The 25,772-nt window shown below is 37.6% G+C and overlaps 2 protein-coding genes across 3 annotated transcripts; both read left to right on the top strand.

The window, feature by feature from the left end:
* The first annotated feature begins 9,903 nt into the window (after positions 1 to 9,903).
* LOC131683788 (methionine synthase reductase-like) lies at positions 9,904 to 18,001 on the top strand. Its single transcript, XM_058966091.1, has 5 exons — positions 9,904 to 10,574; positions 16,068 to 16,203; positions 16,308 to 16,448; positions 16,505 to 16,744; positions 16,946 to 18,001. The coding sequence occupies exons 2-5, from the start codon at positions 16,108 to 16,110 to the stop codon at positions 17,825 to 17,827; spliced, it is 1,359 nt and encodes a 452-aa protein (XP_058822074.1). The 5' UTR covers positions 9,904 to 10,574; positions 16,068 to 16,107; the 3' UTR covers positions 17,828 to 18,001.
* Positions 18,002 to 23,378: 5,377 nt separating this feature from the next.
* Positions 23,379 to 25,407, top strand: LOC131683787 (methionine synthase reductase). Of its 2 annotated transcripts, XM_058966090.1 has the most exons (4): positions 23,381 to 23,642; positions 24,000 to 24,395; positions 24,450 to 24,738; positions 24,803 to 24,988. In XM_058966090.1, exons 1-4 carry the CDS (start codon positions 23,541 to 23,543, stop codon positions 24,838 to 24,840), a joined length of 825 nt encoding a protein of 274 aa, XP_058822073.1. In that variant the 5' UTR covers positions 23,381 to 23,540; the 3' UTR covers positions 24,841 to 24,988. The 2 variants fall into 2 exon arrangements, with proteins under 2 accessions (XP_058822072.1, XP_058822073.1); XM_058966089.1 differs by having other exon boundaries at positions 23,379 to 23,642; positions 24,450 to 25,407.
* The last annotated feature ends 365 nt before the right edge of the window (positions 25,408 to 25,772 follow it).

Genomic DNA, 25,772 nt, shown 5'->3' with positions numbered 1-25,772 from the left:
CAAGAACACATATCACAGTTGAATCATAGTTTTGAGTTCTGCACGAATAAAACCTCGAAAAAGCGGAATAAATTATAGAAAATCAATGAAACATGAAATTTAAAAAATATTGAAGCAAAAAAAATGACAAAAAGGCATAAAATGAGTAGGGTGATTAGTATAAATCAAATTGACAGAATAAGCAAATCAAATTAAGGGGGACGTCTGGTGTAGAGGGCAAAAAAATCGACTTATTTTTTATTCGCTCAATTCTCGACAAACATATGATTACGGCTTAAAAGCCAACTGTCAAAATTCTCTTTGAAAGGAAATTCCGGACAAAGCGTTACTCGCCAATCATAGATGTTTGTAGTAAACAAAAGAGAAAAGTTTTCTCTTTCATTAACTGCTGTGAACTGTATTCGACCATTAACAGTTTGTCCGTAATTTCCATTCGAAGAGAATTTTGACAGTTGGCCTTTAAGCCGTAATCATATGTTTGTCGAGAATTGTTAGTTTGAACCTCTAGAACAGTCTCCCGCAACCTCGGGGGCCACGCTGAACTTCGTTTGTTTTAAGCAGCCATGCATGTCTCGCGCATATTTGCTATAACACACGCAGATTTCAATCTATCGGCAACGATTTCCGAAAAACTGACAGCGATAAAAATATAGTGTAAACAATACACTCTAAACTGCTTCTACCCAAATTTTCAACCAGAAAATAGCCAATGGGTCAATTTCTACAGCGTTTTTTCCGTAATGCAATTTGATGTGGGACACCCTTTAATAGAGTTTTTGACGAAACCGCGTTTTTTTTAATTGGCGAACACGATAACTCAAAAACAAATCAACCAATTGCCTTAGAACAGGGCCGGCGAAATTTTGAACCATTTCAAAAAATTTAGATGTGCATCGCATGTCTCTCGCGCTACACACATTTGAAAACATCGATGTACCACAATTCCATTTGCATAAACGAACGTGATTAAATGTGAATGTAATGTAAGCGTGTGCATTGCGAAAAGGGAAAAAATCCTTACTAATAGACCCCTCACCCTATGCTTTCTACCCACTCGGGCGTAAAGTGTTTCGCCGCCCCTGCCTTAGAATGCACAGTATGTGTAGCCTCTCGATGAACCACAGAAAACTGGATAAGTTTTTTTTCTCCCTTCGAAACTGAAAATATTTTTTTTTTTCGTGCGCAGTGGATGTATAAATAGATCTTAACATTACACAAATGCATTGCGCCTTGCCTTCAAAGTAGTAAAACAAAATAACATTTGGTTTGAGCACTTTACACCAGACGCCCCCCTTCAGATTAGCTCTGCTCATTGAATGAAAAATTAGACAATATAAAAAGTTAAGAAAGTAAAAGAATAAATTGAATTGATTCCAATTAGCAAATTGGATGAAAGGAATAAAAAGAAGGACTAAACAGAATCAATAAAATTAATAAAGCGAAGAAACTGAATAAAATGATTTAACTGGAAAAAAAATCAATAAAAGGAATAAAATGGATTATCGGGTTACACCACTGTAGACCACGAAAAAATAGACATATTTCGAGAATTCTTCTTGGCGCAATAAAAAGATGAATTGACATCTTGTTAAATGAGATTTATAACATAAGTATTGAATTAAACAAAATAATTTTTTTGAGCAATTTCATCATAAGATAACAGCTGGGGAACAATTTTCCCCATGCGCATTTTTTTTGGAACGGGCCCTTGGCCGGAAATCTATCTTCCGTAATTTTTTGACGCAGAGCCAAAAACTAAAGTTTTTCTGGTCCCTGATGTCAATAGCAAGCGACGGACGTAAGATTTTTTTTTCGATATTTTCATTTTACGCGAAACGTCGAAAATGACATAAAAATCGACACAAAATCGTTAATTAAAAAAAAGTTAGGCAATAAAAAATAAAATCCAACATACGTCGCTGGAGAAATTAATATTAAAAATACTGTAAAAATTTCGAAGCGATAAAAAATCATTTGGTTGAGTTACATTTCCGGCCAGCTCGAAAAAGTGGTTTCGATAAAAACTCGATTAAAGTTTTCAGCACATTTTAGACTAATAAATAGAAAATCTATCTTTTTAAATTCTACGGTGGTGTAACCCCTTAAATGAATGGATTAAATAAAATGATACAAATAAAAAAATTAACGAATAAAATAAATGAAAAACAAATAAAGCAAAATAAGTAATATAGATAAAATTAATAAAATGAATAAGTTAAACAAAATGAATAGAATTCGTTAAATGACTAAAAAGAAGCAAAAATATTCTGAATAAAATTAATTAAATGCTTAAAATGAAAATATTTAAAAAATTATTAGAATAAATTAATTTGAGTAAAATTACTAATTTGGAAGGAACCAATAAAATAAATGACTGAAAAAATAAGTCAGATTATTAAAATGAAAAAAAAAATGTAATAAAATATATGAACTGGGAAAAATGAAATAAACGCATAAAAAACCTGTTTTTAATCCACCTAGACGTGCAATTGTGCCTTTCTCATTTCTCCAAACTATGATTTAATAGCTGGTTCGTACAATATAACATTATGGGAATGTCTTTCATTCTTATTACACTTGGTAAGCATATATAAGAGCACCTTTTGCATTCATCGCGGTATCGGTTTGAATCGGAGTTTTTTGTGTGATCGCACTCCACAACCCGTAACTCCGGAGCCGGAAGTCGGATGGAGATGGAATTTGATATTAGTTTCCGGGGACGCAACACCTTTCATTTGAGACTAAGTTGATCAAATCGGTCTAGCCATTTTCGAGAAACCAATATAACCGTTATTCTGAATTTGGATGCTTCCGGATCCGTCGATGGTGGCCAGTGTGGCCAAAGAGACTTTGAATGACTGTTGGTGACCTAGATCTACAAAGTTACTACAACTCCGGAAGCAAAAGTCAGAACCGAATGAAATTCAGCAGCAGTCAATGGTATTACTGTATCTTTCATTTGAAATCAAGTTTGTAAAAATCGGTAGAGAATTCGTTGAGAAATGGGTGTGATATTAGCTTAGGAACTTGGCGGGTTCCCCGAGGGCGTCATGAACCGTCATAGGTGGCCAATGTGGTCAAAGCTGCTTGATTGATCATTAGTGACCCGCAAACTAGAGTAATGTTACATTAATTTTAATATGTTTTACATCATTTGAACATCATGGTGGTACCAGTTTATATGGGAATTTGCTGTGTGACCGCACTCTTCAACACGTAACTCCGGAACCGGAAGTCGGATCAACTAAAAATTCAATAGCAGTTTATGGGAGCGGTATACCTTTCAGATGAAACTAACGAAAATCGGTTCAGCCATCTCTGAAAATTGTGTGAGTTTAAATGACACACACACACATTTATCAATTGTAAGGGGGAGAGGAGCGAACGATGCAACACCCAGCTGCATATTATACCATCCATTTGAGACATAGTTTGAGAAAATCGGTTCAGTCATCACCTAAGAATAGATGTGACTTAAATTGTGGAATACGCCAGGATACCGGGATTTCCGGAATTGTCGATAGTGGACAATATATTTAAAGAATATTTGATTTCCATTCAGTGATCTAGATCTGCGAATGGATGTAATTTGGTGACGATTTCAATAGTTTTTGGCCTCTGAGGTATTACGATTATAACGGTTTATATAGGAAATTCCAGTGTAAACTTACCAACCAACCTGAAACTTCGGAACCAAAAGTCAGAGCCGAATGAAATTTAATAGCAGTTAATGGGATTACTGTATTTGAAATTTGAAATCAAGTTTGTAAAAATCGATCAAGAATTCGCTGGGAAATAGGTTTGATACTAGTTTAGGAATTTGGCGAGTTCCCCGGGGGCCTCAAGATCCGTCATAGGTGGCCAATGTGGTCGAAGCTGCTTTGAATGATCATTAGTGATCTAGACCAGCAAATTCAAGTAATGTTGGACCCATTTTAATACGTATTACACCATTTGTACATCAAAGTGACACCAGTTTATATGGGAATTTGCTGTGTGACCACACTCTTCAATCCGTATCTCCGGAATCGGAAGTCGGATCAACTAAAAATTCAATAGCAGCTTATCGGAGCGTTATACCTTTCATTTGAAATTAAGTTTGTGAAAATCGATTCGGCCATCTCTGAGAAAATTGTGTGCGTTTAAATGACACACACACATACCACACATACACGCACACATACACACACAGACATTTGCCGATCTCGACGAACTGAATCGAATGGTATATGACACTCGGCCCTCCGGGCCTCGGTTAAAAAGTCGATTTTTACAGTGATTGCATAGCCTTTCTTTATATGAGAAAGGCAAAACATTAAATAAAACAAATAAATCCGTCGCGAATTGATTTTGCGCAAGTACCTGGTAAATCCTCATCTCTCTCATCGGGATATCGCAAAACAGAATCGGTATCCTGCAGTCAGTGGTGAGTTGTGCGATTAAACGTTAATACCAAACTCTGAGCATCGCACGGAAGGAGAAATTCGGTCAGAATGGCTTTTCTATTAGTGATTAGGATCACAAGCGTGTAGTGAAAGCATTTAATCGGAAGTCCCTTGCTTCTGTCAGGGAGTTGGCCAAAAAGTTGCATCTGTTCAAGTCTTTCGTTCAGAAAGCCAAGCACCGCGAGGGATTGTATACGTACAAATTGCAGAATGCACCAAATTGTGACGAACGGCAAAAAATGGTGGGAAAGTCACGGGCCCGGAAACTGTACACCTGTAGATACTGACGAAGCCTCATTGACTTATCATGGATAATGAAACTTGATGTAAAATAGGCCTTCCGGCAGCTTCCGTGGCAACTATTCTTCACCGCCCGACACAAGTTTGATGTTCCGGAGGAAGTAAGGAAGCATATTTTTTTTAAAGTTGGCAAAGAAATACATAATTTGGCCAGCGATCTGATCGTATGTCAAACGGAGTGCACCGTTCCTAACTACCGGGACTGAAAACGGGGAGATCTACCTCAAAGAGTGTTTACAGAAGCATTTACTTTTTCCTTTGAAGCAACACGAGGCTCCTACAATCTTCTGACTGGATCTGGTTTCATGCCACTATTTAAACCAGGGTATCGATAATTCATCGTCATTGTCAACGTCAACTGTGCATTGAAAATGGCCAACACTATTTATTTTCATCTGCCAACAACTATCCCTTCAATATAAAACACCTTCCCAGTTGAAAAAAAAAAAACCGTTTTGACACATCGCTGTGCATTGAAAAACTATTATTTTCCAACTGCCAACATTCAAGTTTGAAAAGGATCGTCCCACTAGATAACCGAAACTGATTTTTGAAACAGCTTGAAAAGGGGGCTTATAAGCGGTTATATTCTTAATCAGAAGATTAAAATACCCTGAAAACATTTTCCTAAACTTTAGCCCTTATTTGTACATTATAGTAAATTGTAAATATTAAAAAAAAAAACCTGATCACTAAAGGTATTAAATGGATCTCATGTTAACCTCATAACTGTTTTACTCGTTTTAAAATAAAAAAGTAAGTTGTTTCTGCAATCAAATGGCGCTTTTGTTCGTCATGCATAAAATTAAGCTGTTTCTGCACACAAATCAACGTTCACTTTGATGCCAACGAGTGTGATATACCTAACATCAGATTCAAAAACATCTCATTTTGTTTACCAGATTGCAGCGTATCGAGTGCGAAACGAAACAGTCGGGATTGCAGTTTGGCCAGTTAATCACTTCTTCAGCCTACCTGCAGCTTTGGCAAGCATGACAAAGTGTTTTCAATTGATTAAATATTTAATAGCTTGGTTTTTGGGATATATATTTCTTCTGGGGAATTCCCGCTAAAATCGTTAAAGAAATTCCTACTTTTCTTTTATGCCTACCCTTTTAAAGACGATAACGTAAATCACGTAATCGAATGGTGATTACGGATAATGCAACCGAATTCAACTGAACCAATTAACAACCACGAATATATATTTTTTGTTTATTCGGTATGCAGATTGATAACCATATCAAATCAATTATGCAAATTGACATGTGAGATCCAACCTCTTCCAAAACTGATAATGTTCAAATGCTGTTCGCATGTCCGCTTCGAAGCCGTTTGTGTCAGCACGGTGATGAATTTCACTGGGGGTCAGTTAAGGGTAACGGGTGCGAATTTCATCTGATCAAACGTATAATAGCTGGCACGTTTTGTCTTCCGCATTCACAACATCGTCAAATGACAGCGTAATTAAAGTAATACACATCATGTGAAGTGAAGGTCAATATAAAAGCAAATGTACCTCTGGCTACAACGAGTGCTTATACCACGAAAAAAACTATGCCTTATAACTTATTCGCGTACGCTAATTATCTGGACAGAGATTCACAGCAAACGTTGTTCAATTTCCGTAGCGATACATTAGCGATAACTTGCAGCAGACGAAATAATAATAATAATCGAAAATGAGACTTATTTAATTAGATCAATAACCTTTCGACTTTCGATTTTACGCTCATGTGCGGGCGATAGGTGCATGCATGCTCATGAGTACCAATCAATACGATCGTGGCCGATGCGATGCGATTTACTGCAGATGTTTTATTGGACTCTCGATTGCGATTCTCCTGCAGATGTTTTTTTGGACTCAACAGAAATAAACACAAGCAGTCTTGTGTCAGACTACCTACATATATAAGAAATTACGATAATCGTCAGTGTACAATATATGAATCGAAGCCTTGCGCATATGTCAGCTAGATGTCGGCTTGATTGACCACAAATCATTAAGGTTGGACAGAGAATGCGCAAAATTCGCAAACGAAAACAGCAGTTTTTTTCCACACCGTATGTCAGATCTTCATAAAAATCAATCAGCGTATGTAGAGTGTTGTTACAGTACTGCTGATTGATTTTTATGAAGATCTGACATACGGTGTGGAAAAAAACTGCTTTTTTCGTTTGCGAATTTTCCGCATTATCTGTTCAACCTTAAAACGATGTGGTATGTCGATAACTTGTCATTCAGTTTATTTACGCTTATTTGCTAATCATCGCAACCAAGAGCACTTTTACTCAAAAAGGGGTCAAATTTATTGGATTTCTCAATATGATAACTGATCGAAGTGTGCTATCGTTCATCCGGCATTGTACAACATATGCAACATGTCTCTCCAATTTCTATTCATTTTGAGTAGGTACGAGTTTTGTATAAGCAACTGGGCAAGTTTGAGGACGGGACTCACAGATAAAGGGTCTAATTGCATCACGGAAAAAAACGCTGTAGAAAATTACCTAGTGGCCCTAGCAAAACTCTAGTAAGAGAACTGCGGAGAGCCAAACAGCATTTTTGGCAACGTATGCCCCAGCATTGTATGGCAACACGTCCAATGTTATAAGGATAGGCAATGTTCGATTGGATTCGTTTTCTGACAGCTAAACACGAATCCAATCGATCCAAAATAGAGTCTCCGCAATTCTCTTTATAGAGTTTTTCTAAGTGGACCGACCCTTTTCAAACTTTCAAACAATAAAATATAAACCGAGCTTTTGACATATTTATTTCATTTGACTTCAATGCCACAACGTACGGCATCTTACGCCTTACTCCCCTCATTAGGTTCCGTAAAACATCTGGCTGCAGCTTCGTCTGTACGGAAGCCCACTTTTTCCTCATGTCGTCCTCGGATTTAACCTCCTTGGGATGCTTCTGTAGTACCTGCTTCACAATTGTCTAGTATTTTTCGATGGGGCATAGGTCCGATGAATTGTGGAGGGGGTGGGATAGGGTTCATGTCCCTGGGTATGAAAGTGACCCCGTTGGCTTCGTACCACTCCAGGACAACATTTTCAACATTTTAATAGTGGTACGAAGCTAGATATGACCAGAAGATTGTAGGGCCATCCTCTTGCTTTAACAGAGGTAGCAGACGCTATATTATAATAGACTCTTCCCGGTTAATTGTCCCGGTAGTTACGAACGGCGCACTCCGTTTGCCACATGAGCAGATTGGCAAACTTTGAAAGTTTCTGCTTCCTTGCTTCCTCCGAAACATCAAAGGGGTCATGCATAAATGACGTAGCATTTTAGGGGGTAGGGGGGTACACCAAATTTGTGACGAAGTGTGACGAGGGGGAGGGTAGGGTCAGAAGTTGTGCGACGTAGCATTAAGTTTAAATTTTTTGGCGGGCATCAAAACCCATTAATTCGAGAAAACAATTTAATGTTCCTCCATTCCTAAGTTGATTTTCACGCGGTTTTTCATTTTGTAAATTTTACTGTTCGCGGAATGGCAGGCTCGCAAAGAAAAGGATAGATTTTTCATGCGGATTTAAATTTCCGCATTAGTTAGCTAATATTGCTAACTAGTAGACTTATTTTAATAGCTGAATTAAATTTTCTTTCGGATTCAATCAAAGAAAATTTAGTGATTTAGTTGAGTTTATGCTTCCCAAAATCGTTGGCAGCTGCAGGATTGTGAACTTTTCTTCATGCTTTATGACATGTAAAGTTCTAAACAAAACTATCCACACTATATTTGTCATGAAATGGGCTTCTCTTGTAGGCAATTTGCTGTTATAATGAAAATGTTGATAAAAGTCGTCAAACATTTTGTAAGGACATATATTTAAAAGAATTGAAAAACATATGTAATTTTTTCATCTCCCGGTCACGTTGCGTGGGGGGGGGGGGTTAGAGATATGCTACGTCATTTACAAAGGGGAGGTTAGAATTTTGTGACCAAATGCTACGAGGGGGGAGGGAGGGGTTGAAAATCGCCAGAAAAAAGCTACGTCATTTGTGTACGGCCCCAAACATGTGCTGAGTGGTGAAGAACAGTATCCCCGGAAGCTGCTAAAAGTCCGCATTGACGTAAGTCTCATCATCCATGATGAGACAATGAGACTTCGTCAGCACATGGGTGTACAGTTTCCGGGCCTGTGGCTTTCCCACCGCATTCCTTCTTCCGTTTGATGCTCAGAATTTGGTAGTAACGTTTAATCACACGTCTCACTGTTGACTACACGATTCCGAGCTGTTTTCCGATGTCCCGATGAGAGAATTGAGGATTTTCCAGGTGCTTGCGCAAAAACAATTCGCGGTGTTGCTTTTTAGTGAGGCCAAATTTTCCAATTTTCGAAAAACTGAAAACGATAAAATTACGGTGTAAACAATACTACAAACTACTTCTACACAAATTGTCAAAAGAAAGTACCCAATGGGTTATTTTCTACCGCGTTTATTCCGTGATGTAATTTGATGTGGGACACCCTTTACACAGACGTAGCACCACATAGTTAAAAATGAATATGCTTCAATATTGGATACCACGACTCTAAACCTTTTCTGAGTACTTTGTACAGTTTTAACGTTTTTAAGTATGATCAGCCTTTTTTGTTATATTTATGGAATGAAAACCAGCATATTGAGGAATGCAGGGCATTTTTCGAGAATTTTTGAAATCCGAGACTTTCCTGCCTAATATGGGAGATCTGGTCACTTCAAAATACGCACACTGAATTTGCGCCCTTTTATACTGCCATCTTCCCCTTAAGGAGGTTTCAGCATAAAGAAAATTCTTTTTTGCGTGTTTTTTAGAAATTTGGGTGAAGTGAATTGATCAAAACTTTTGTACATGATTTTGCATCATTTCAATAACATTCTGTAATTTTTCTATGCAAAAATATCGAGTTTTGGAATGTCTCTGGAATTGCATCGAACCGTACGTGTGTCGTGAAGTGGATAGTACTAAGCACAGTCTATAGAGAACAGTTGCGCAAAGAGTGAAGTCAAAAAAAGCCTACCTATCGAGCACAATTGGAATACATCTCTGATACCTCTGCAGCAAAGTTGGATTCTAATTTTGCTCGATAGGTAGACTTTTTTCGGCTTCACTTTCTGCACACTCTTTGCGTACCTTTATACTAGGGCCTTTAGTATTAAGGTGTCCTGGTCTGCAAAAGAAAAACCTGATATCCGCGACATTGTAAAAGTCGTATACTTGAAAGATAAGAGGAAGAACCTAATCAAGCTTGATCAACTTGAAGAAGGAAAGATTATGTTGAACTGGCGAGCAAAAACAATGAGTGTTTTTGTATTTGTTTATTCGCAGTCAGTCAGCTCAGTTGCTATTTAGGACGAGGTGAATAAGTGTCTTCTGCAACCAGCTGTAATTGATAGAGCAGAAGCTCCTAGCAATATTAATTTGGATGATCTAGTTCAAGAGCTAAAGAAGCAAATGCCAACAACCAAAATGAGAGGTGGTTTGGTCGCTACCCATAGCAGAAAGTACCCGGTTGGAATGTACGCGCCAAGGATTAACTGTTGCGCAAAACATTGCAGACAACCTGTCTTCTAATGTTAAAGAGCTTTATGATAAAACTGATCAATTGTCGAATTTGGCGTTTGATGTTAAATTAGTGTCCCAAGGTTTGAAAGAAAAGTTAACCCTTAAATGAATACTGTTGCCATTTGGCTACATACCGAACTCCGTGATATAAAGCAATAACAAGAGGTATATATCGTATCCATACAGGAAAAATGTGTACCAAGGAAAAAGGAGTTTCATGCATTTAAGGGTGAAATATTTGAGCCGAGAACTGAGAGAACAAGTAAGTGATATGATGGATATTGACCACGCCTCATTGAGATATTTTACTTCCGAACAAAATTAACTATGAAATAAAGATATAATGAATTTGATGAGAATGTTTTATTGGATTTATTATTTTATTTATTGTAACAAAGAATGCACGTCATTTCCAAATCGTAACACATTTTTCTTACTACCCAAAATCGTTTATTGATTGATGTTTGGATGATGATGATGATGGTCCCACCTCATACCCCACAAAGGTGTGAGCTGAACGATTTATCTAAAAGATAATTAATATTTTGATCCATAACAAAACCAGTTAACAAAAAGAAACGGACTGATTCAATTTGCAGACAAAGCCTTTCCTTCAAAAGAACGTAACCAGATACATTTCGAATATTACGCCAACAACCAGGGTCCATCAAGAAAATTTCCATTCCGGGAAGATACTTGATAGAATCGGGAATTGAACCCAATAGCTTCCATTTCCGATAATTCTATGTAAGACTCCTCCCGCTTGACCAAGACATCGGTACTACCACCTGCTACGGTGAGAAGTGATGAGCCTGGTGGCAGTGCAGAGTCCAGTCGAGTTATATCATCCACATCAGCCCCTTTATAGAAAATTTCCTACCATTAACCCAAGGCAATCAAAGGAAATTCCTATCCGAGAACATCCTTGATTGATCAGGAATTGAACCCGATATTTAGTTAGTTATCAGAAGGAGTCATCAAGCCCCATACTCAACGAGCTAACTCCGTTATTACCACTATCGCAGCAATAACCGAGATGAACTCTCTTGTCGAGCAAAGTCAACACAACTCCATCATCAAATCAGACCCTGATCACAACAAAAGTCTAAAAGCTTCGATTCAGCCCGATAAGCTTTTAGTACTGGTCACCATGTTAGATGTCAAGTTAGTCTCTATCTGCTTATCGTGCGCGTGGCTCAGACTTCTGTAGACATCTCATGATTTTTTAATAACTTTAGAAAACAAGTAACAAAAATCCATCATCATCATAGCGAATATAATAACTTAGTGTGACTAAATGCAAATATTAGAAGTGAAAAAAAAAACAATCTTCGTGGTATTACATAGTTATTCAAATAACTCCAAAATATAAAAATCCAAAAAATCTGTCTACAAAGCAGATTTTACGTGTGAAATACATAGTGTTTTGAACTCCGCCAATGTTGCAGCACGTTTAATATGTCTAGGCATCGAATTGAAAAAACTTATTCCTTTGTACAACAAGGAGTTCTGTGATCTACTAAATAAAAAGTTTGGTGTTCTTGCATCCGACGCGTTTCTAGTGTTGTACCTATGCACATCACTTCATCTTTCAATTCGATCACACAAATATCGAGGCAGCATACCATTAATAATTTTAAAAATGAACACCATTGTTCAGTAATAAATTCTTTGCTTCATAGAGAGCCATTGTAATGCGCTTAGTATGAAACTAGAGGAAGTGTATCTGTTACATTTTAAAATTAATCGCATGATTCTATTTTGCAATCGCTGTAACCTCAATATTTGTGTTTGATTGGCAAGAAACAAAATGGATGGGCTGAAGTCAATATGTGGTGAAACAATAGATTTATATAATAAAATTTTACTACTAATTGTTAAATCATTTTTCAGACGACACAATATACCATACTTTTTAGCAATCTTTTTGATAACATTGTCGATGTGAGACTTAAAGGTTAACTTGTCATCAATAATTATTCCAAGATATTTTAATTCACTAACGCGACAATAGTCTCACGATTTATTTCAACGTTAAAGTCAGGACTAGTATTAGCCGAAGAGATATTCATATATTTAGTTTTAGCAACATTTAACTTTAATTGTTAAAATTTTAACCAACGAGCAAGGGAATGCAAATCTTCGTTCAAATGCGCCACGGCTTCGTCTACATCGTTAGCTGAAATGTCGTCAGCAAGCAAATTTAAGTCACAAAATCGTAAAACTCGCCTCATGTCATTTATATACATAATAAATAAAATAGGACCTAAGACACTACCTTGCGGCACTCCAAGAGGATTGCCGAGAGAACTAGATACAAAATCGTTGAAACTAGTTTTCTGAGTTCTATCACATAAATAGTTTTCAAACCACTTATGTGCTATCCCTCCGATACCAAATCGCTCTAAAGTTTTCAAAAGTAAAGGTCTCGAAATTTTCTCAAAAGCGCGTTTCAGATCCAAAAATACAGCAAAAATAGTCTCTTTCACCTCGATTTTCTCTTTCCATTTTGCTAACACTAGATTCAAAGCGGTTTCGCAAGAGTGTCCCTCTCGGTATCCCGATTGCTCCGGAATTAGCAAATTATTATTATTCAAATAACTCATCAGCTGGCCCTTAACAAGTTCTAAAATTTTCTCTAATGTGTGCATCATGTTAATGGGGCGGTACTCTTTGGCTTTATCCGTCCCAGTAACTTTGGGAATAGGAATCACAAGTGATTTCTTCCAAACTGTCGGCACGTGCCTAGTTTGTAGCGATTCATTTACAAGGTCCAGCAGATCGTGTCCGATGACATGAAAGCAATCCTGTATCACTTTTGCGTTGACATTATCGATACCAGCCGATTTTCTCAAAGAAAAACAAATATCTTTCAATAGGGATCTTTAATTTGGAAAAATTGTGCCAGTTTTTCATATGTATTGGTAGCGGGTGTCCTTACAAGTACACTCATATCATTCTTAAGCCTTAATTATTCTTTTGTGATTTTTAAATTAAAAAAAAAATAAAATTAAATTCAACCAGCAAACTGACAGTTGTCCTACTAAATGACGTATCTGCTAATATCTCGTTCGCCTCATTGTTAACCGGGACAGCACCCCACACATCATGATCTGGTACTTTGTCAATCCGCTAGCAGCCTGCCATCCCAAGTTTAATCTGCAAACTATGGTAGATCTGATAAGGCAACCTATAGAGTCGTGCAAGTCTCATGGGTTTGGATGTGTTATTGTCCTAAAAGGAAACAAACTAAAAAATGTTTTTTCAATAGTTTCGGGCCAAAAAATTGAAAAAGGACTGAGATATTAACTCACGGTACTAATCTGCATCAGAATATGCCTTAACCCGCACACCCCTAAAGATCCCTATTGTTCAAAAGTGATTGGGTGAAATCCATCAAATCTACAGCTCAATACTTTGATTGAACAGTTGCACACTGTTAACGAAATAACTGTTCAATTTTTCAGCTATTATTTGCTCAGATTGTTCTTCTACCCGGTTAAATGTTATGGACTACGAAGAACTAGGTTTAGGTTTAATTAAATTATTTAGGATTTTCCATTACTCTTTGCTGTTGTTTTGATGTTGATCGATCTTCCTTTGAATGTACTCACATTTGGTCTTTTTCAAAGCTCGTGAATAAATATTTCGCGCGTGTGTGTACCCATTCCAAAGACGTTCACTATTAGTTCTGCAAAATTTCTTGTACCTTTTATCTCTTTTACGTTTCAGGCGCAAAAGATCTAAAGAGTACCAGCTGTTCGATTTATTTAAATTAACATACTTTTGAGAAACTAAACTTTTTGTACACTATTTTAATACATTAGTTAGAACAGCTGCCTTGTTATCCAAATTTCCATTCAATGCCGTAAAATCCAGGCTTCTCGAAACCAGGATCGAAATTTCCACCAGAAATATTTCCACATTTATGAAATAATTTGGTGCACGGCTAGTTCCTGAATCTCGTAAAAGTTTCAGTTAGTGTTATGGAAATAAGTTTCTTGCTATTTTCTTGATAATTACGTTTCATGTATTTCTTGCACAATCTAAAGATGACTTCTATAGGGTTAAACATAGGACAATATGCGGGCAAGAGAATAGGTAAAATGCCAAGAGATCGAAGGTACAAAATGATGTTTTGGCACCATCCATAACGGGTCTGGGTCAATTGGCGTAAAGTCATTTGGCATAATGTCATTTGGTATAACGGTTATTTGGCATAATGGTCATTTGGCATAATTTTGAGAATTGATTACACTGAAGCTCATGACGAAATCCACAAATGATAAAGTAAATAATTCGAAACAACAGCTCATGATGTAAAGAAAGATAATAAGGATAATTTTAATTATTGAAAAATTGTATGGAAAACCAAAACTCATTGGCGATCATAATAATAATAGCCAAAACAAAACATACGTCGGGTGGATCGCAGTTCTACACTATACTAAAACGTATGTCATAGCAAAGAATCCACAATTGCAAGAATGAACAAGCACAAAAATTTCAAAAATGAAACTGAAAAGAACCACTCATAATTAAAAGAAGGCAAAATCAGTTATAAAATGTTAAAAATTCACTCGAAATATAATCAATATTAGGTAATACATAACAACACATTATTATTATTATTGCTTAGTGCAGGTTTAACCTTATGGGTCATTAACCTGATAAACTACACATTCGTATGTTATGCCAAATGACTTTCAGTGAGATCACTTAGCAAAACTATGCCAAATGTCCATTATACCAAATGTCCGTTATGCCAAATGACCGTTATGCCAAATGTCTATTATGCCAAATGACCTTCAGTGTGATCAATTCTCCAAATTATGGCAAATGACCATTATGCCAAATAACCGTTATGCCAAATGTCCATTATGCCAAATGACCTTATGCCAAATGACTTTATGCCAAATGACTTTATGCCAAATGGCCCGCTCCCATCCATAACACATATGGAATGATGTCCAGGAAACGTTTCTACTTTCTTTTTGTTAGCTGCAAATTTAATAATACATTCAAAAAACTTTTTACGAGTGAAGGTAACCTTGGTCCGAAACGATTCCTGATTACCCTTGAAAGCAAAGGTAAGCGCGTGGTCTTCGTTTGAATTCTCCGCGGTACAGGACTTTTTGTCCTTTTACGCCGTATCCATGATTCCGAAGCATGTCCCTGGAGTCAAACGAAACTTCATCCAAGAAAACAAGTTGATGAAGCTGCCACCTGATGGAATGCAGCTCGTCCGTATACCTCAGAATGTTTGACTTACGAATCTGGATTGCCCGCCTTTCGATTTTTTATGTTAATCCTGCTGAATGAAGGATCCGTATCACAGACGCAGGACTAATAGCCATTAAGTTTTGCTTTTTTGTGTTTCGAATTCATCTCGTCAGTAACTAGCACCATCTGGGTGTCTAGTTAGACGATACCCAAATTAGCACTAGTTAGACACAAAAAATTCCAAACAGTTCACAAGACATATGTGAACGCCTAAAGCCACATGTCCCGAGTGATGTCCCGTCCCGGGAATCGTAATTGTGTTTCGAATTCATCTCGTTGTTAGGATCTTTTGAATAAGTACTCTTAATACTAACGTCATATATAAAATCATCTGCCAACACTGACAGAGATATTTTTCTCACCTCTCATTGATGAAAATCTCGCGAAGCGCATATCAGTGAACCTCATAGTAAACATATTTACAACTATTGTTTGTTTAATAACTTTTCTTATTTGTACTAATTATTACAAGTTCGGGCTATCCGGAATATCCAGTGAAATTTGCTGCTGCCATGAACCTAATTGAACAGTTCAAAAATACAACGCTAAGCCTTCCGAAGCTTCCCGGGCACTATGTTGATACAATCCGTTCCGAGAACGGGCTAGTGGTGAGTTCTAGAGTGTAGGTTCTCTGATAGTTTAGCGTCCTTTTTAAGCTTAATATTACATAAAGTTATTGTTATATACCATTGCTTCTTTCATACCTTAACAGCCACAGGATCACATGCAATGCAATTCGAAGCAGCCCTTTGGTACAGGACCAGTATATAAAACTGGGATTCTCAGCTATAAGGTGCTAGCCGAAGGAGAGGGAGTGAAAACGGTCTACGAAATGTCCATGAAGGAACCAACGGTAATTATTTCGATGGTTTGCTTGATGTTTTATTTAATAAGATTTTTTTTCATTAGAACATGGAAGAGTACTACCCCGGTGATACAATTGGAATACTTACACAGAATCTTGCTTCTGACGTTGATTTCGTTTTGGATCGTTTACATTTTGTAGAGATTGCAGATTGTGTATACGAAGTAAAACTTGCAAAGCCTGTAAAAAAGAAGAACCCAGAAATTCCATCCTATGTGCCGAAATATATCACTCCCAGGCGGTTGCTCACGGAGTGTCTTGACTTCAGAATTGTTCCGCGAAAGGTTAGTAATCAGTTTAATTTTACAATAGGACGGATTATACTTTTGATCGAAATTGATTTGAATTTTCAATAATGATAGCAAAATCAAATCGGATTTAGATTCGACTGAATCACATTCGGTCGAAAAATCAAACCGTTCAAAACAAGGCTGAATAGTTTATTTTGCATGAATGTTCACCTATTGGGTTATTTTTCTTTTCAGCTGTTTTTGCAAGTGTTGGCCAGTTACACATCAGATCCGTGTGAAAAACGTCTGCTTGAGATTCTAGCATCGAAAGAAGGAGCTAGTTTTTACAATGAATTCATTTTAAAAAATGAACTGAATTTTCTTCACCTACTGAAGATTTTGTCCTCCTGCAGACCTTCTCTAGCCATGTTGATTGAACACTTTCCGCGCCTGCTAGCGCGGCCATATTCAATCGCAAATTACAACCGCGGAGGCGGACAAATACGTATCGTCTTTGCGATGCTTAATGATGGAAAAGTTGGCATCACCAGTACCATGTTTGAAAATAAGTTACTATATGCCGGACGGTATGACAAATATTTGTACATGTATCTTAGGCAAACCAAACCATCTTTCCAGTATAAGGAAGAAGATCTGGAAAAGAATATCATAATGATTGGACCTGGAACAGGGGTATCACCGTACTTGAGCTTTCTAGAGTATCGCAAAAGAGCTAAGCAGCTAAACAAAAAGGCAAAACTCGGATCTGCAATACTTCTCACAAGTTGCAGACACAGAGAACGGAATTATTTATTTCAGGACGAGTTACAACAGTATATCCAAATGGGCTTATTGGACAATGTTTACGAAGCGTTTTCGAAGGACCCCGACAGTAGGTATAAATTCGTTCAGGACATTATTGAGGACCAGAAAGAGCAGTTTATCAAAATGCTGCTGGAAGACAACACCAAGCTATATCTGTGCGGAGAAGGTAGAACCATGCTGCCTAGAATACAGGACATGATATCCACCTGTCTGAGTAAGATGCAATGCATTCCCAAGGTGGAGGCCGATGCTCTCATGGCAGAGTACAAAAAAACGGGCAAATATATGTATTACTCGATGATCCGTTACTAATCTCAGAATAAATTAGTTTAAACTGCCTATCTTTGATTCGTTGCACTGTGGCCTAAGGGTTCAACATGTAACGTCTTGTGTTTTGCCACAGTTATTGCAAAAACAATTTTCAATTATACATTAAAATAAATTATAGCTGAGTTTTGATGCCATAAATAAATATACTAAAGAGAAGGTGTCAGGGAAAGTCGTCATAATTTGACGTTGACCATAATGGTTACGTCTTGGCTAAAAGTAACGATATAAGACGATTTTTCACCCGTATTCTTGTTTATGACGAATGCGAGATTCGTTCGAAAGTGGTCTGTATTCCCGTTTACGACAGCAAAATCTAACTATTCGTAAGAATCGCTTTCGAACGAATCTTGCATTCGTCGTAAACAAGAATAAGGGTGATTATCTCTATTGGAACATATGAAAACCACGTTGTGCTATGGACATTGTTTTTGCGCAATACGTATATAACCACCATATCAAAAAAAAAAACACTCGATAAGTGCCCGCCTCAGATCTTTGTCGAATAGAGGTTTCATAGACAAGGGATTTGAACTACTCATTCATTTCGTTAACGGTTCGGTTGGTACCCAGAAGTTCTGGATGCGTTTCTCAGTTGAGTTAAGTGCTTAAAGTCGTTTATTTGAGATTGACTTAAGAATTGTAAAGGTGAATTTAGTGAAGTGTGATTGAGTTTAGCTTAATTTTTTATAGTTTTTTCAGTATTTTTGGTTTAGTGTCTTTTGACTAAAACTGCCCGGTCAAACCATTCGGAATCCTGAATGGAGTCAGTATGGATTCCAAATCAAATGCAACAACCGATTCTGAGTCGGAATCAGTTGTTGCATTTGATTTGGAATCCATAATGACTCCATTCAGAAATCCGAACCGGTTCCGGAATGAGTTTAACTGGGTGGTCGATGCGTCAACTTTTAACCCTTAAATGCATGAGTTTCAATTTTCTTTGGTACTCATTTTTCTGGATGGACACGATCTATACCTCTTGTTAAGGCTAAATATCATAAAATTCAATATGTTGCCAAATGGCAACAGTATGCATTTAAGGGATAAGTTTACCTAAGATTAGTACAAGAAAGGCAACGTTTTATTTTGATATTATTAAGGTACATAATTGTTAATGTGAGTTTGCTTTATACTGTACGGGCCGGAATTATTTGGATCATCGGAAGTACGGCGCCAGAGGGGGTGTCATGTACGTCCAGTGTGGACAGACTCGTGTGCTTCCTTAAGGCCAGCCATTTTAGTAGTCAAATGGAGATGTGGTAAGTTCGCTAATTCCGTTGCGAAATTTGTACAGCGTCCATCAACAACCGCTTGTGAGTTCCAAACCGATTTCCACGTTATACTTCTTTGTGCGTCGAAATCCGAAAGCCGGACCTCATCCCGTACGTAACCAAAAGTTTACCGAAGTGCCGAGTCTGAAATGGGCGGTTACAATCCATTCTGAGGTGGTCCGCAGTGGAATCTTAGTACGCAAAGCCCATCCAGAGCACGTCGAGTGGGTCGAAGTCCGAGAGCCGGACCTCATCCTGTACGTAACCAAAAGCTTATCGAGGTGTCGATTCTGAAATAGGCCGTTACAATCCGTTCTAAGGTGGTCCGTAGCGGATTCTTGGTACGCAAAGGCACGTTTGCCTCTGTGAACGACCTTACCGGGAAACGGACAGCTTCCGTCCACCCGCATCATCTACCGTAACTTAAATCTCGGTCATATCACACGTGAGTCGAACGTCACGCATCGCATTAGCCTTTGCGAGCGACCTCTTCGCCACCCCCGTCTCGCCATCGAAGTTTCATGAACCGCCATCACGTTTCCTGGCATCCGTAATCATCATCAAATCAATATTAATTCGTCAAAAGGGCGAAAGTGTTTTTGTAAACAAACTTGTTTCGCTCATTAGTCTGCTGCCGAGCGGAATTTCATGCAAAATATGCGTTAATGTAAATTTTTACCCTTCGTAGAAGTAATTTCAATTGTTTTCTGCTTTGAAGTTATAGTAAATTAAGAGAAACCATCAAAATAAAAGTTTGTTTACAAATTTTATTCGCCCTTTTGCAAATTTAGTATGAAAATACAGCTGGTAGTGTTCCGTTGGTCGCCAGCATTGGTTTCCTCATGAGTCATCGTCAGTAACAAAACTTTGCGCGCAGATAGACGGAAACCACGAGGGTGTCACTCCTGTTATCTGCTATGGAGATATACAGACTTTGACAGTAGTCAACATATGATGGGCCTAGCCGCTTCTAGGCCCACGTCGCCCGTGCAATAGCATTGGGTTGTTTTGATTTTAACATAGGTAGAGGTTGGCTAGTACAAATTGGAGTAAAACTTTCGACAAACATATGATTACGGCCTAAAAGCCAACTGTCAAAATCCATTTTGAATGAAAATTCCAGACAAACCGTTACTAGTCGAACACAGTTCACAACAGTTTATGAAAGAGAAAACTTTTCTCTTTCGTTTACTACCAACATCTGTGATTGGCGTGTAACGGTTTGTCCGGAATTTCCATTCAAAGTGGATTGTGACAGTTGGCTTTTAGGCCGTAATCATATGTTTGTCGAGAACTGTCCGATACAAACGAACTTCAGTAGTACAAAATAGATTCTAGTCACCTAGAGACTAAAAAATCCTTCTAATCACTAAGTGACCATGACTGTGAGAATGGGGCCCCAAGTCGAAATACGCTTTTCTTTTATTAGTTCCAATACGTTACATTACCTTAATACAATTTCGCTTCATTCAGTCATATTTTCGGTTAAAAGCACTATTTACACCTATCCGATCCTATGCCGGTTCAGTTCCGTGAACGGACACCAATATTCTTTCATACAAACAAAATGCGAGCATTCACACTTGTCCGGCACGGCACCGTCCCGGACAATTGGGCGAGTTTACTTTGGCAAGCCTTAGCCCAGTCACCGTGCCCTAGCAGAAAGTTCCCAAACGTTGAGCAAAGCGAAATTGATTCTGGCAGAGTTTTTGCCAGCATTTTGCGCAATTTGTGCGAGAATTCTGGCAGAGAATTCGCACAAATGCAACAACCGGAATCGCACAAATGCAATACCGGTTCATTTCCGTCTGAGCTTAATGCCCAGTTTACATTAGTGCTGGTTGCCATTTGCTGGTGCCAGCATACTGGCAACCAGCACGCTACCAGCATAATGTAAACGCTTGCCAGCAGCTGGCACCAGCAGATGGCATGCGTTTACATTATGCTGGTAGCATGCTGGTTGCCAGCATGCTGGCATCAGCAGATGGCAACCAGTACTAATGTCAACGCTACATAACTGGGCAAACATACACGATAAAAAATCTTCACGTTGATGGAAAGTGATTTGCAGTTGATTTCGCACTACTTGCTGAACATTTCAATGCGATGTGTCAATCTATTGGAATGGATCATTTCAAAGCACTACGAAATCAACAGCAAGTCATTTCTATTTGAAATGTGTTGCACATTGCTTCTAATAGATCTTGCATTTAACTATATACGTATTTTTTACGGTATATCCCATTATGGATTACCTGAGAACAAATAATTACATAATAAATTAACCACAAGTAAAATATACAATACTCACGTTCTACATTACTTTGGAAATGCAAGTCCTATTTCCGAGCATACGTTTGTAGTCGATTAAAGACTTTAGTGTTTTGACTTATTTGACACTTGTAATTAAAGATGGAACCACTCAAATTCAATAGATTAGTACAGTGGTGCGAATTCATCGGATATTCATTTCAATTTAAAGATCATTTCTATTAAATAGCTTTCAAAGACCAGGTCATTCTGATACGAGTTATAAATCCTTAGAAAATCAATGCTAAATCACTTCAATTGTTAGTGATACATGATAAACGGATTCAAGTGCAACATCATTTGAATTAGACGTGACATTTTTTTATCGTGTAATTCGCGATGTTTACAATTCGCCATCTTAGGGGTCATGCATAAATGACGTAGCATTTTAGGGGGTAGGGGGGTACACCAAATTTGTGACGAAGTGTGACGAGGGGGAGGGTAGGGTCAGAAGTTGTGCGACGTAGCATTAAGTTTAAATTTTTTGGCGGGCATCAAAACCCATTAATTCGAGAAAACAATTTAATGTTCCTCCATTCCTAAGTTGATTTTCACGCGGTTTTTCATTTTGTAAATTTTACTGTTCGCGGAATGGCAGGCTCGCAAAGAAAAGGATAGATTTTTCATGCGGATTTAAATTTCCGCATTAGTTAGCTAATATTGCTAACTAGTAGACTTATTTTAATAGCTGAATTAAATTTTCTTTCGGATTCAATCAAAGAAAATTTAGTGATTTAGTTGAGTTTATGCTTCCCAAAATCGTTGGCAGCTGCAGGATTGTGAACTTTTCTTCATGCTTTATGACATGTAAAGTTCTAAACAAAACTATCCACACTATATTTGTCATGAAATGGGCTTCTCTTGTAGGCAATTTGCTGTTATAATGAAAATGTTGATAAAAGTCGTCAAACATTTTGTAAGGACATATATTTAAAAGAATTGAAAAACATATGTAATTTTTTCATCTCCCGGTCACGTTGCGTGGGGGGGGGGGGGTTAGAGATATGCTACGTCATTTACAAAGGGGAGGTTAGAATTTTGTGACCAAATGCTACGAGGGGGGAGGGAGGGGTTGAAAATCGCCAGAAAAAAGCTACGTCATTTGTGTACGGCCCCTTATTTAACCTCATTTCGCAAAAAAAATCACCCGATTTAACCTCAATCTCGTACTAACACAACTGAACATGGATTAGTCAATGGAGATATACAGACTTTGACAGTAGTCCATATGATGGGCCTAATCGCTTCTAGGCTCATGTCGCCCGTGAATAGCATAGGGTTGTTTTGATTTTGACAAAGGCAAATGTTGGCATTTTAACAAAAGCAAATGTTGGCGGCTGAATGACTTACGGGTTTATCTGATATCGGGCAAATGAAATTCGGATAAATGATTTTTGGGCGAACGTCATTCAGACAAACGTTATAGAATCGTACAGAAGCGCCTTACGTGAAAGGAAACTGTTTCCGATAGGTACTGAAAAAATATTGGAAAGAATCATGGCGAAGCCTTAATTATATATTGGTTTTATTTGCACATAAGACTATTTCAATACGTACGCGAGAAACATCGCACAACAAAAACATCGCACAATGTTTTGAATATTGAATTCGCTAACACGCTGAAAAGAAAGTAGCAAAATAATCAAATTTTGATTTCAAGATATATGTTGCTGAATTATCTTGCTTCAAACAATAAATTATTATTCTGAGTAATTATGTTTTTTAAATCAACAATAAATTTTTAGTGCTTCCTTGACCTGAGTTAAGACATATGCCGACAGGTTGTTGGTAAACTAATACAAATAAACACATATTTGGTATCAAACATTTTGTTTCAAAAATATATACCAATGCGAACACTAAGTCTTATTGTCACCCTGTCAATCAGTCTATTTATTGAATATAATTCATAAATTTGATTAGTCGCTGGCGAATATGAGGCATAAAGCCCCTCAAGCCAAAACCACATAAACTCCAACAAAAACAACATAAATTTGATTATTAACATACGAATCTTTTTTCTGTGTGTAGCGCTAGACGGTGCTTTCAAAACATGTGCGCTGTGCACAAACAGCAAGAATATTCTTTCATAAAAGTTGTCGCGTAGTGGAAACATGCTTGATGTACTCAAAATTATAGAAGATCACGCCGAAGACGTTCTGGATCTACCAGCTGTTCCTCATACATATATTAGGATAATTGAATGTAACGATGAGGCAAGTACCTGAAATTCATATTTAATATTTGTTAGTCATATTTAGTTGTAAATTTATGAAATCGTAAGCTTCAATCTCATTGCAAAATTATTGGTCTCAAGCTGGTCATCTGAACAACCGTTTCTATACAACGAATTCACATATGAAATTCAGACACCTCCAACCGTGTTTATGATATACAATAAAAACTGGAATCAGAAAATATGCCTTTGTGGATTCAATCCCCCAGGAATATTGACTTTCTCCTTCAGAGCATAGTTTATCCACCAGGCTCTCGTTCGATAAATAAATTACAAATTACCTTATAAATATATTTATATGAGCACTGTAATATATCACTAAATTTTACTTTTGTAGGAAGAGTTCGATGTCAATGCTCATCTCCAGTGTACATGCCAGCAGCCTTTCGAATCTACCAAAGTCGCTAAATACACAATCGCTGAGTATAAAATAATCGCACAAGGTGAAGACACCAAGACGGTTTACGATGTAATGCTTAGTACCAATTCAACGTTCGATTATCAGTATTCGCCCGGAGATACGATAGGTATTCTCACTAAAAATGACGATGAGGATGTTGCGTCGGTCATCGAGCAATTATCGTTGGAGGAAATCTGTAGTCGCATATATCGAGTTGAAATCGACCCTGCTACTAAGAAAAAAGCAGCAAAGGTTCCTTCTTACATTCCACCAATTGTGCAGATTCGAAAATTGTTGACCGAATGTCTTGATTTGAGAGCTATTCCTAAAAAGGTATGTGTTATTTGTAATATATAATTTACTTGATACCTTATATCTTTTCGACAGCTTTTCATACGGGCTCTCATAGAGTACACTACTGGCGAAACGGACAAACGATTTCTCTCTATTCTTTGCAACAAATCGGGTTGCACATTCGATGATGTTATACTAAAACCGGGATTTAGTTTTGTAAAGCTCTTGAGGCACCTTCCTTCGTGCAAACCTCCCCTAGAACTGTTAATAGAGCATTTGCCACGGTTAATGCCTCGACCCTATTCGATTGCAAACTATCATAGTGATTCAGAGCATAGTCGTAGAATAAGAATCCTTTTTTCTCTCTTGGACTGCAAACCAGGTTTGACAACTTCATTTCTCAAAAACTCTTGCGGTACTAATGAATCAATATACCTGTACTTTAGAAAATCATCCTGTTTTGCCTTCACGGATGACGTTTTAGCAAATGACATTGTATTGATCGGTGTCGGAACGAGCATAGCTCCATACTTAGGTTTTTTAGAAAAACGAAAACAGGCTATTGAGCGATGTAGGAATCTTGAAACTACAGCGTGGCTACTTGCTGGCTTTCGATATGAGCAGCTGAGTTATCTTTGTCGTGAAGAAATCGAACAATATCTGAAATCAAAGGTATTAACCAACCTCTCGGTAGCCTTTTCGCGTGATCGAACGACTCGTCATCGATATGTTCAGGATCATCTTGAAGCAAACAAGGAGCTTATCACAAAAAGCTTGATAGACTCAAACTGCAAGTTGTATGTTTGTGGAGATGGAAAAAGAATGATTCCACAAATCGAGACAAAAATAATAGAAATTTTAAGCAATGTGCTATCTATAAGTAACGAAGAGTCTAAAACAATTGTAGCAGATCTAAAGAAGAATCTTAGATATGTAGAAGATATTTGGTTCTGATGTATGACCTGTAAATCACATGAGGAGCGTTTTGTTCCCTTTCTCGTTTACCAAAAAATGCGGGTTATGGTTAAAAATACAGATTGTTTGATACGTGCTTTAATGGTTTCTATGGTGGCCTAACAAAAATTAAAAAGAAACGCCCAATAAAGAATTACAGCATAATCCCACAGCCATCCGTTATATCGGTGTATGTATTGTCTATCTCGAGATAATTTACCATTTCGTCAAGTTGTTGCTATATTGGAAACATTAGAGTGTGACCGGAACAAAAACAAACGCCAAAACTTTTCTCACTGGCACTGATGCAAATTAGATGGGCGCGTCGGCTAGCAGCAGTTGGTTCTGTTTCCGGTCCCTGGAAACCGTCAGCCACCACGCCTTACTTAAAACAATGGTTGTAAAAACGTTCCATATTTTTACTACAATGATAATGATAACCACATCAACTGAGTACAGCAC

The sequence above is a fragment of the Topomyia yanbarensis genome, chromosome 2, assembly GCF_030247195.1.
Source record: "Topomyia yanbarensis strain Yona2022 chromosome 2, ASM3024719v1, whole genome shotgun sequence".
NCBI classification, from domain to species: domain Eukaryota; kingdom Metazoa; phylum Arthropoda; class Insecta; order Diptera; family Culicidae; genus Topomyia; species Topomyia yanbarensis.
Note: the sequence above shows the minus strand (reverse complement) of the source record. Positions and strands in the feature narration are given on the sequence as shown.